The 13160-nt window shown below is 40.4% G+C and overlaps 1 protein-coding gene across 2 annotated transcripts in view; it reads right to left on the reverse strand.

Annotated features, from left to right (window-relative positions):
* Positions 1-13160, reverse strand: part of LOC126095303 (ubiquitin-conjugating enzyme E2 Q2) — a 90248-nt gene that overhangs the window by 19290 nt on the left and 57798 nt on the right. The window contains exons 5-6 of one of the 2 annotated variants that reach the window (XM_049910097.1): positions 11137-11288; positions 10213-10416 (exon numbers count right to left, since the gene is read on the reverse strand). In XM_049910097.1, coding sequence (XP_049766054.1) covers positions 10213-10416; positions 11137-11288 — 356 coding nt within the window. Of the gene's footprint in view, positions 1-10200; positions 10417-11136; positions 11289-13160 lie in introns of both variants that reach the window. The other variant, XM_049910096.1, reaches the window with a different exon arrangement.

Raw genomic sequence — 13160 nt, forward strand, 5'->3', positions numbered from 1 at the left:
TTTGATTCCTGATTCAAGTTTACAAAACACGCTGTCCAACACCAATACACATATATGATCTCACATTTTAATGGTACTGACAACATGTTATACTGTCCACCTGTTATATCAAAACTAGGCTTGTGTAAAACTGGTGATTCTGACTATGTGCATTGTTGTGTTTCATTTCTCAAGTGCTTTTTTATTGTGAAACGACTAATGTGTTACTGCGTTGTTGTTGTAGGAGCAACTATTACTAAAGATCAAAAGAAGCATACTTTCAAATGTCTCAATAAATGTGCCATGATTTTGGCAAAGTGTGACTTACAATGTAACACCAGAACGGTACATGTACCACATACACACTTGTGTGTCCTGCTGTGTGTCCTGATAAGTGCTTTCATGCAATTACAGTCACATATTTTATCATTATTTGTGTCACTCCTTGCAAAACACCAAGCAATGTAGTGCAGTGGTAATGCATTGGACTAATCTTCAATAAGGAAGCATATCTTGAGTTATCCCTTTGTCAAGATGCACTACTGTACAGAAGTCATCAAGAACACGTATCAATCCTATCCTGGATGACTGTCAAGACAAATGTGATGGAAAATTCAAAGCCAGTGTTTTCTTCTGAAATACAAGGAAATATTCAGCAAGTACAATTTAGAATATTTTAATGTGAAGAAAGATTAAGAGTTTTAAATGTTCTACACTTAGCTTACTGACAAGAGCAAATGAAGCTGCCGTAACAACCATTTACAAACAGAAGAGATCTAGTCCAAAGAAAGTGAAATGAAGGCTAAAAGCCAGCACAGAGCAATCCATGTAGCTGAAAATTTTTATTTACAAACTGTACTCAACACTCCAAAAGGACTGTTTAGATAATATTCTACCTGAGAAATTAGGGCTGCTCTTATTACTTGTCGAACTGTAGTGGTGCTACAAGGCCTCACACAACTGAGGATGATACAATATGGATGTGTGGTCAGCATGCTGTGTGTGTTTCAATGTTTCTGCACAAGAACTGTCCAAACTTAAATCTATTGACCCTGTACTGTTAATGGAACAAATGGTCACAGCATCTACACCAGCAGTGGGAGTTTTGTCATGAAATGTGTCACACTAACCAAGTCTAGATCTCTAACAGCAACTTTATTGTCAGTTGTGGCAAAGTCTTGTTGTTCAAAAGGGTCTCATCAGTATTTAATGGTGTGACATTTGACTATGGTAGTGAATCTGTTTGGGTGTGTGATGATGAACTACTTTCAGTATAGGGGCAGTATTTTGAACAACGAGAGGGGTAGACAGGGACAACAAGCTTTACTCAGGGGTGGCGATCCTCTCTCCAAGAGGAGACCTTGCAGCAACCCATATTTAAATGTAATGTATTTACCGAGTAAAGGTGACCATGATTATAAGATGACCCCCTTATTTTTCTTCAAGAGGCTTCTCGAGAAAAATTTATTTTTAACATACTCTAAATAATCAAAATTACAAAATCACTTCTGACATGAAGTAACTGCCCAAAAAGTTAACATTATACCTACTCTAAATTTATACTATTTATTGATTGTCTACATACTGATAATACGAGAAATAAAATAAATGAAATGTTTTACATTAATTTGCAGAGCTTTTTTGTACATTTTTTGCTTACTAACCCTGTCACGTGTGGTATCACTATTTTTAATAATCATCATCCTAAAAGCACAGCTGTGAAATTTATATCTTTGTTGTCATAAATACTTATCTGTTTCTTCTGAATATGTTGCGATTTCTGAGGTTGTGGTTACCAGGGGACCTGAGAACACAGCTGTTTTTATCTGAATGCATATCTGATTTTGCTGTCACATTGACAGCACAGAACAAGCAGCTGACACCCCCTTTTGTTCCCATCATGTCCTGGTGAGCTTCGACAACACTGCAGCACAAAACACAGACGCGTGCTACTGGCCCCTATCTAGATATTTACCATTTCCTGCAGAAATGGATACTGTTGCTGAGTATTTGTCCAATTTTAAAGTCAAGTCAATTCCAACTACAAATGAATTCAGGCAAAATTCAGTTTAAACGAGGCAGGTATTCCTAAAAATAGGAAGTGTGCAGTACAGGTTGCCATTATTGGCAATATGACATAATTTGCTGCCCACTCCCTACACCCCTCCCCACACTCTGCTAGTTCTCTGCCAAGCTGGTATCACAGCTCCGACCTTTACATAATACTGTGATTGAGCAACTATGAAACACAGACTGCAATATCTTCTAGTGCGAAAGTCATATACAACAACGGCAACTAATACATAAATAAAAGGTCGCCATCACAATTCAGTCAAATTCTCGAACCTCACTCATCCTGCCACCTACTGATGTCTGATGGTACTATTTCTGTGACGGGTCTTGCTGCTGTAATTTATTCTTGTGACAACAATTACAGCTTAATATGATTTACTTCTGGATTAATTTTTTTCTTCTTGTTCCATCTGAATGTCACCATCATGTTTGAAAGCTGATAAGCCAACAATGTTTTTATCCGGTATTCTAATACACGAACAATGACTGAATTTCTCATTTGTAACCCTCTTAGTAAATCATTACAGTCTCTCATAATCAAATAAAATATTGATATGGGTTCCGAATAATGTAATGTTTTCTGAAGGACAACATTTCCGGTTTTGAATGTTACCTTTACTTGAAAAGTAGTATTAATGTTTGTAATTGTATCTCGTCTTATAATTGGGGAAATACAGTACTTATTTTTTCCACCAAGTTGACAACTTTTGCCATATGGTCCCTTTGTTTCCAATCACCTCAAATCCATGCTACATAATATCAGTTGTAGCATGTAGTAGAGAAGGATACTTGGTTGGTTGGTTGGTTGGTTGGTTGATTGATTGGACGATTTGTGGAAGGGGACCAAACAGCGAGGTCATCGGTCCCATAGGATTGGGGAAGGAAATCGACCATGCCCTTTCAAAGGAACCATACCGGCCAGCCTTTGCCTGAAATGATTTAGGGAAATCGCAAAAAACCTAAATCAGGCTGGCCGGACGCGGATTTGAACGGTTGTCGTCCTGAACGTTGAGTCCAATGTGCTAACCACTGCGCCACCTCGCTTGATAGAGAAGGATGAACAAACACCATGTCTTTGAGATGAATGGTTCAGATGGTCCACTAAAGTTGTGGAATAGTTAGTAATCAAGGCATGTGACATCACATCAACCACGAATGTGGACGCCTTTTGCTCTGCATAGAAGGCACTCATTATGTGTCACCTGTATGAAACTGACACCAGAGTACAATGTGGGGTAGGGGTTCTGGAGCACTGCTCACAGTACTTTTTTTTTAATTTACCTCTATAATTTAAGTCACTGCACCATTACTAATCCAACCAATACATTCTACGACCACAGAAAGCAAAATACTCCATCTTTACCAAGAATATCAGTTTGACACATGCACTGTGATATGCAAACGAGTTGGCAGTGAAATATTATGGCTGGAAGTAACTTTTGTTTCCATGTAATCTGTGGACCACTTTCATCTATTCAATCCTCTCCAATGAAGGCCTTGTTGGCCAAAAGCTCACTTTCTGACAGTCTCTTCACTGTGCCAATCTGCAACTCAGCACCTCTGCTAGATGGTGAGTAGCAGGAATTCTTCATACTTTTATACAGTAACATAATCAACAGGTACTGCAAATTTCCTATAGAATGGTACTACATCACTACACAGAAAGAAATCAAAGATTTAGTTGATGATGAAAGAGCAAAAAATTACAATGCTCAACAGGAGATCAGTATGGGATTCATTGTTTTGTACACCAAGAAGCACTTTGTGCCAAATTTGAAGGCATGGAGCACAAGATGAAATTAGTAGTACAAATAGTAAATTTTTGTAAGTCACTTGCATTTGATGAAATTGAATGAACAGTACGGAGACAATATATATTTCTGTGAAGCACACTGGTTAAGTAAAAGGACATGACTGAAATGATTTTTCAAATTAAGGCCCACTACTGATGAAATTTCTGAAGGAAATAGGAAAGCAGGAATGAAAATTACACCGACGGAACAGATTGCAGCCCCCACATTTTAAGTGGACTTCACTGTACACTGCCAACAGTAAGACATTGCAAAATGAGAAACATTTATGATTTAGCCATGGTGCATTTGAAAAGAATGTTGCATTGTGGAAGAGAGAACTTGGGGTGGGGGATCCACTTCCCTAAGCTCATTTGCATTAAAGGAAACACGAGTTTTGAAGAATTCACTGTGGTGCTGAAAGAATTACAAAAATAGTTTTCTAAACTTATGAGGACACTGAGCTGTTTTTGAGGCCATTTGCCATTCCAGTTGAGGTGCCCAATGCACATTTATATGAATCTGATCAATCTGCAATGTATTCCAATTTCTGTTAAAACTGTCAGGAGTTCCACATTGTTTTCCTAGGGAAGTGAGGCCAAATCAACATAAAGGGACTGCAAACGTGGTACGTTTCAAGAAATGTGTGTGTGCTAAAGGCTTTTTTCGACTGTGAAACTAAATACTTCACAATTAAGTGGCAACCTGTGAGACAGAAATCTGCAAATTGTCCAATGCCAACACTTTGTATCATATAAATTTTTATTATGTCTTCAGCACAACAAAAATAAGTGAATAATAACGAAAATCAAGGTGTCATTATGCAACATCCAAGGCCAGTTTTCTCACAATTCATGACTATGTTGATATCCACTTATCAGCAACTTCTCAAACAGTTCAACGACTATTTCCATGAATCGCAGTACGAACTCTCTCAATGGTCATTGCCTGTTGATCTGGAAGGAAGTCCAAGCTTGGAATCATCACTGACAGACACTATGCCCTGATGAAAATGCTTAAATAACTCTTAGCACTGTGTGCTAGTCATATAGTTCTCTTGGTATGCTTGGCTACGCAATTGTAATGTCTGTGAAAGTTTTGCCATGTTTGCAGCAAAACTTCACACACAGTATACTGAAAGCTATATCAAATTGTCACTTTGGCACTGATTCGACATGCAGTTTGTGCACATGCTCACTTCATTCGGATGAAGCTCGCTTAATAATGGTCAGAACAAAATGCAGTAAGTTGCAGTTTGTCTAACTGTCTACTACGTGCACTCAGTAGCTGCAGTGCGCTCCCTTTGATGGTTGGCACGTCATTTTCTAAGTTTGGTTTCGTTTTTGTTTGTGATCTGTTGAGAAACATGAAACCAAGTCACCTGGTATCCAATGTTCCTTGCATGACTACAATGCCATGTGGAGCATTGCAGTCTCTGAACTGACAAGGGATTGGTACAAATGAAGGACGGTGGTCTGATCCACTCCCCAGGAAGTACAGCTTACGAGATGTAGGACACTGAGGAACAAGGTCCAACAAGCAGCCAGGTAAGGCAATTGGGAGGACCAGGAAAGTTATCAAGCTTGAGCCCCAGGAATTTTGTAATTTCAGTGAATGGAAGAGCACCGGGCCCAAGATGTAAAGAAGGTGAGAAACCCATTGAACTTAAAGAAATTCATACAAATGGTTTTCTCAGTGGAAATCGAAAGAAGTAGTTGATGCTCCAAAAGTAAAGACGATCGAGACATCGCTGAAGACGCTGCTCAAGGAGACAAGTCTGCTGAGAACTGCGATAGATCGCAAAATCATCTAGTCGGCCCATACAGCAATGGCATCTTCCAGCAGGATAACTGTCCGTGTTGCAAGGTCAGAATCATGCTACAGTGGTTTGAGGGCATTGTAAGTCACATTGATGTCTTGGCCAGCAAATGTGCCTGATCTGTACCATCGGAAAACATACAGGGGACCAGCTGCATGCTCTTAAACCACAAAAAGGGAGCTGGAGATGGCCGGTGGGTGACAGGACGCTATAGGGTTAATGGCGATAGCAAAGAGAAAAAACGCTCAGGATGGAACCTTGAGGCACACTGTTTTCCTGAATAAAGGTGCCCAACAAGGCAGAAGTCACAAACTTGGTCTTTTACAAATTCCTGAAATAAAAAGGGGCAGGTGGCCTCGGAAGCCCATTTGTAGAGTGTACATAGGATACCAGTCCTCCAGCAAGTGTCACATGCTTTCGCCAAATCACGAAACATGGCCACAGTCAGGTATTTCCGCAGAAAACTTAATGACATGGGTTGATAGAGTGACAAGATAGTCAACTGCAGTGCGTCACACTCTGAATCCACACTGTGCTGTGGTTAGAAAATTGCGAGACTCTAGCCACCATACCAGCCGCCCATCAACTGAGATGAAACGAGAGTGTGATCTAGCTCCCTAATAGTAAATAAAGGTGGCATTGCAGCATTCACAATTCTGAGACAAGAAGGGTATCACCAGAGTCTCCTCCGCTCGTTTCCAATGAAGGAATGCAAAATGATATTGGATGGAGCTCAAAATCTCCACAGAATAATGGCCTAAGATGTTGGAGATAGCAATGGGGTCCACAATGACATCATCTGTGATGGTGAGGGCAGCAATTGGGGAATGGACCTTGGTCCTAGAGAGCCGTTGGAGGTTGGGCCACACAACAGAAGAGGGAGTGGAACTGTTAAAAGAACTAGTAAATGAAATCCAGCTAGCTTTTTTGCTGCCCTGAAGAATGCGATGACACTGCGGACTCAACTGTTTGTAACAAATACAGTTTGCCATTGTAGTGGATGGCCATAAATGCAGAAAGCATGTCTCCACGTGTAAATTGCGTCACGGCATACCTCAGTGCGAGGAATAGAAAATTATGTGGCAGGAAGGATAACTTTGTAAGGTATTCTACCTGGTTGTCACAACTGGGGATATGTTGTTCGTCAAAGGTAGCCAGGGTGGAGTAAACCCTCCAGTCAGCCTTAGAAGGCTGCCAATTGGGTTTAAACATAGGTGGGGTAGAAGTTAGGGAACGGATAGCACAAGGGACACAGTCACTTGTGGATGTGTCAGAGAATGGACTTCTTGAGACAATGAGCTAGCTGGGCAGTGAAGAACGAAAGATAAAAAAGGTGCATGTAGGAACTAAGGCTGCATCAACCTTTTTCCTTACCTGATGGACTGCAGTGATGCACTGGTCGGAGCGGTAAGTTTGGATTTCTCCCTTGGTCAGATCATTGAGCAACCTATTGAAATTAACTCCACATGAAGAATTCTGCGTTCGATGGGCCTCTGAACACAAACAAGATAGCCATGGAGGAGCGAAGCTGCAAACAGTGTTGAGCTCAAAATCTCTATTCGTCTCCAACATCAAAACGCCATTATGTAAACGAGAGCAAGATTTCACTGGACCGGCAATTGCATTAACCATAGCACAGAACTGTTAGACATAGGTTGAGATGGTGACTGGCTCATAGCGAGAAAATTCTCCATGATTGCCAACGTCTCCAATGGGGCACTCTTCCAACTGGTGCCCCATTCCCAGAGGGGGACTCACCTGCCTTAGGTAATTGTTTGCACCTCATGTCACACCTCCCAGACTCCTGACAGAGGGACCAATTGGCTGATTGGGAAGGTAACAGCTCAGGTTATCACCCCTTCCTGGGCCTGGCCTGTACCAGGGGACACGTGCGAACCCCACCTTTCGACTCGGGGCTGGGAATTACATGCTACTCTTTGTTGATCCATTAGGGACTGTGGGACAATGGCTGGCATGTATTTCTTGATGCAATAATTTACCAACAGCCATATGTATTGTAGAAATTTATTTTATGAACTTCTCATATGCTGCCAGTTTCGGAATTACATTGATGCCATCTTCATGCCCCACACGTCATAGTCACAAAATTGCTATACACGGAAGGAGCCGTATAACTGGATCCGTGAATCAAATCGCTATGCAACTGCTCTTGGTGGCCAGATGACACAAACTGTGTCGTCTGCGTTATATGAATCCTTCCATGTACAGCGATTTTATTACTATGACATGTGGGGCTTGAAGATAGCACCAACGCAATGCTGAAACTGGTAGCATATAAGAAGTTGATAAAATAAATTTCTACAATACATACGACTGTTGGTAAATGATTGCATCAAGAAATTCGTGTTACTTAGTCACCTGCTTGACATGTGGGCCAGCCTTTGGGAGTGCGCAGGGAGGAAGAAGAAAGAAAGAGGAACCTCCAAATGCAGAACTGGAGGAAGTATAGGAGATGGGAGGAGGGGGCGGGGGAGCAGTGGAGGGACTGTTCTTAAGTCAGGCTATTAAAACTTCAGAATACATTTCAAAAAATATCCCAGACATATTCCTCAGGGAATGGGAAAAGGTGCTGCAAAGGCTGGGGCCATGTGGTAGCCAAGCAAGAACTCACCAAAGAGTGGCGAGCCCTTGGGGGACCCTCAAAGTTGTAAATCTTATCAATCCTTTGAATGGTAAAAGTTTTATACACTGGCGTAGAACTTTCCAGCACTTTAGAAAGAGAAAACCAGCAAAAAGCAACATCTTTTGAAAAGATCTTTGATGCACAACAACAAGCACACTGCATATTTTCATACTACGAAAGTATAAATATGAATTCCACAGAGTGCAGCATGGTAGCTTCCAAAACAATGAAATCGAGATTTCTCTGTGTGATGCACTTATGTCGGTCAGTCAATCATGTATCACGTCACATGATACTGACAACCAGTGACAGCATATACTAAGAGCAGAGGACACATGATGTAGTCAGCCAATAGCAACACCACTGTTAAGTAGCGCAAACAAATAGGAAAAGTTAGTGGTTTAAATTAGTACACATTCAGTATAGCTACAATAAAAGCTAAGTTTTCACACATAATGCTGGTTGTCAAAATTTTTTTGATGTGGTTACACAAGATCCAAAGAGCACAGCTTAAATTGCAGCAAATGTATTACAAGCAAGACTATAAATTTCACTTCTGTGCACCAATCATTTTGTGAGTTACCTGGCCGGACACATTTTGTCGAGCACTTTTCCACAGAAAAGCCAATTACGTGTGAAATTGTCCAAGAACTCGCCTCACACTTTTTTTTTGGATAATTATACTTTTTGCCATTGTTATTGCATAATTTGTAATCTATGAAAGAACTAAAGTAAATATGAGAAAGTAATCTTGAAGCGTGATCTTTTTTAGTGTGTTTTTAGTTAAGAGATATCAAAAATGTGCCCATAAAATTTTAAATAATGGCATGAATGGTTGGTCTTCTGGGCCCAAAATTTTTCTAAGTGGTTGGTTCTCAAAGTATTAAGTATTGAATGAGATTAGAGTAAAATGTTCTGAGATTTAAGAGATTCAACGCACATTCTCAAACTTAATGTAATTCATCTTGCTTTGAAAGTAATGCTTCTCAAAGCACCATTCACAGTATTTTCCTGTGACCTTTCAGAAATGTAAACAGTTGTGATGTCGTGATGACAGCTTATTTTTATGAAGTATTGCCTAGGCTTTGTCCTCGAACCTTTGAGACATTTGCCATTGGCAGACGTTTGTGTGGGCAATGTGTTTTGTTGCTGGAAATGGCACATTTTCTTTGCAACTTAAGTTTCATTCTGGTGTTACGGTCTCATTTATGTTTTACTGATGCAGTATTATTAAAGCTAAAGTAGAATTCTTTGTTAGAGTATCAGTTCTTACCAGACAACACAAAATTTAACTGAAAACTGAAACAATGAAAAATTTCCATAATTCTAAAAAATTTCTGGGTTTATCCTGGATTTCACTTTGTCGTGGAGTGTACATCCTGCGTATGCCATAGCGAGAGTTAAAATGGAAATTCGGAAGCAATGATCACTTGTTTTTCAGCACAGAAAACAAACACTTGTTCACAAAGGAAGTGTTTCCTATTTCTATTACCACACTACAGGATGACTACTCACAAACAGAAGGTATGCAGGCAACACAACGCATAACCGTAAAACTACTACGGATATTTCAAGAACACATCCGATATTCTATATTATCAAGAAACTGTTCCTTATCGACTCAAAAACGCTAACAGATGTTAAATCTAATAAAATTATCACTGATAAGAAATGTTCCCATTAACAATTTACTGTCTTTATCCAGACAAATACAGCACAACACAAGAACATCTCATTATGCTAGAAATTTAGAGATATTTAATTTGTTCTACAGTATAAACTCTGATTCTGAAAAACTGAAAAATGTCACACCACAAACCCATTTTTGCCTAATATCATCTGCAGAAAATCTTTCATACCTGCAGAATTATTAGTAGGAATTCCATATACAGTACCTGGTTACAGACCTTGGCGGCTCCAAATTGGATGCGGGCCTTTCCTTTGACTAGTGTTGCGGCGATCTGCATGATTACAGCCTCCACAGTATATGCAGAACTCCAACCTTGTTTTGTCAGTAACTCCATGCAAATGGCACCTCCCACCAAGACATACCCTCCAGAAATAACTGGGTGCACCACGCGAACAAATGGTGGTTCAAAAGGATACGCCTCCTAAAAAATGGCAAATTATGAATTGGGTAATATATCAAAACGAACACTCATTCTAGAAAATATATTATGAGAAAATTATTGGTTTTTACTTACCTTCTGGAGGTAAAATATCAGTACTGCCAACAGGCACATATGAAAATACATGACAATGTCCAAACTTTTGGAACTGATAGTTCCTTCCTCAAAGAGGAGTGTGGGAGAGGGAGGGCGGAGGTTAAAAATGAAGGATATGTCATTCAAACAACAGGATGAGAGGGACCCACTTGTTGTGAGGATGAGTGGATACAAAGAGCTGCATGACCAGCCATTTCTTTTTAACTTTCTCCAACCTATTCCAGTTTCTGACAGAACTATTAGTTCTGAAAGCTAAGATAATGTCACATTTTTGTGTCTCACTACAGACAGTACAGTACGGATATTTTGCCTCACGAAGGAAAGCACAGGCCAGTGGTTTTGGCTCAATTCTATAGCGAACTGAGTAATTAGTTTGTTTGCAAAGAAGCATGCCTGTGTTTATGAATAGCATCAGGAACATACACAGTTCCAAAATACACACTGGTATTTAGGCATGTGTTCAACTTTAGGAACCCGTCATTGAAATTACCTATTTAAGTGCTCAAAATATTCATCACAAAGACTATAAGAAAATACTATGGAAATACTAAGGAATAGATATAGTAACACTTGATATATCAAACACAAGAAACAGTATTTACAAACCTTGAAAGTCATATTGAGTAGAATGCTGTCTTTCCCTTCTTTTTCTTTCAAGAGAACCAGATCATTATGCAGTGGTGAATCAGGATCAACACTCATCAGTCTAATATTCCACTCATAAAGGCTATCATTGACGAGTTCAATGCTGTACATCCCTGTGTAACAAATAAAAATTATGTATGTAGACAATGTTATGTCATCTAGCCAATGGAGAAACAGTAAAGTTAAGTTACATCTCTTGATTATTTTTATTCACCAAATCTTACCTACAATAAATATGAATTATCAAAGCATCACAGATACACACAATTTTAACAAAGAATAGTTGGCCGTGATGAAATGATAGTAATGTGAAAGAGTTAATGCAAAAGTTTCAGGAGCCCACTTTCGCTTTTTGAGGAGAAAGTGAGAAAGATGACTGAGGAGCACACGGACACAATTTAACTTATCCAAAAGCTAAAAATACTACTAAATGTCTTAAAAATTATGGAACTGTCATTGGCAGAAGAAAACTAGCTAGTCACAACTGTGGTGAAAGAAAACAGAATGAAATGATTCCTTACAGTGGTAACTTCATGTAAACTGGTGAAGATTATTTTCTTATCGAGGGCTTTGTACCTGCTGTAGCATACTGAAAGCAATTTATACAAGAATGTTGTAGGAAAATTCTTGTAAGTATTTTTGGATTAAAGGAGGCCACTCACCAAAAGCAGAACTGTTGAGTTGTTGAGAGGCACACAGAAAATAAAACTTGCTAGCTTTCAGAGGTATCCTTTGATGAGCTAGAACAATATAAGCGCCCCCCCCCCCACCCCGCCCCTCCAAATACACACACGCAAACAACTGCAACCTTACATGGTGTTTGTACTAACAGAGTCAACACTTTTGTTTTACATCAGGTGGACTGGTTGTGGTGGGGGTTGTGTTGGGTGAGATGGATAGAGGTAGAGGGTGGCAGGAGGCAGGGAGATCAGTCCCTTATTCCTCATACAGGTCTACATAATAGTAGATCAGAGATGGCCTACCACACAAAACCCATGGGAAGGAAACCCCCAAGGTACAACAAAGGCTAGATAAGGAACAAAAAAGATGAAAGGGACACACAGGAAGAGAGGCAGGAGACTGCCCCATCTACAGAGGAAGCAGAAGTGCCTGAAGGCAGAGTGCATTGAGGGAACATACATCCCTCAGATCCCACAACTTACCAGAGGTACACCACACAGGAATTGCTTAGAAGGACTACCAACACGGACAGGGCAAGAGAAGCACAGACACACAAAAGATGAACAAGTCTAACAGACCATGCAAAAGCGGAGAGGATAAGTAAAAGAGCAGGTAGGCTTAAGGCTGGGTTGGACCACCAAGCCCTGACAGCCGCAGCCCAGTCTGGGCAAAGGAGGCAACAGAGTTTCTTTCAACTCCTCAATGGACCAATAAGGTTAAGTGGCCCCCTTAAAGAGAGTGGTAAAAGCCCACTTCACGAATAAAATGTAAAACTAAGTAAGCCACTGAGGTATCATCTACTAACACCAGGGGTAGCGAGTCACGGAGATTTAAATATTCCGTCGCAGGGGAGCTAGGTTGGGACAGTTCAGCAATATGTGGAAAATCATCAAATGGAAACCACAATGGCAGTGGCATGGGTCCTCACGACAGAGGAAATTAGCATGAGTCAGCCAAGTATGGCCAACGCAGAGCCAGCAAAGAACAGAGTCCTTGTGAGAGACCTGTACAGATTCATAGCCTGCAGTGGAAACACTACAGGTATCTGGCAGGAGAGCAATTTAGTATGTCCGACATAAGTATAAGCAAAGCCTTCATGACCAGCAACACTGAACCTTCAGTACAGACAACGTCTGGACCCTGTAATGTGCCAAGGATGGAGAAAAATTGGTGGCAAAATGCCTTGGGATGAACACAGTCTTTCAGACCTTGTGATAGGTCAAGACAAAGCTGCGCCAAGAGTCACATTGTGGAGGGATACGTGAGTGGGCTCGGAGGAGAGGTGGTAGAGGAAAAACTGGAGT

This window comes from Schistocerca cancellata, chromosome 8, assembly GCF_023864275.1.
Source record: "Schistocerca cancellata isolate TAMUIC-IGC-003103 chromosome 8, iqSchCanc2.1, whole genome shotgun sequence".
Taxonomy (NCBI): Eukaryota; Metazoa; Arthropoda; class Insecta; order Orthoptera; family Acrididae; genus Schistocerca; species Schistocerca cancellata.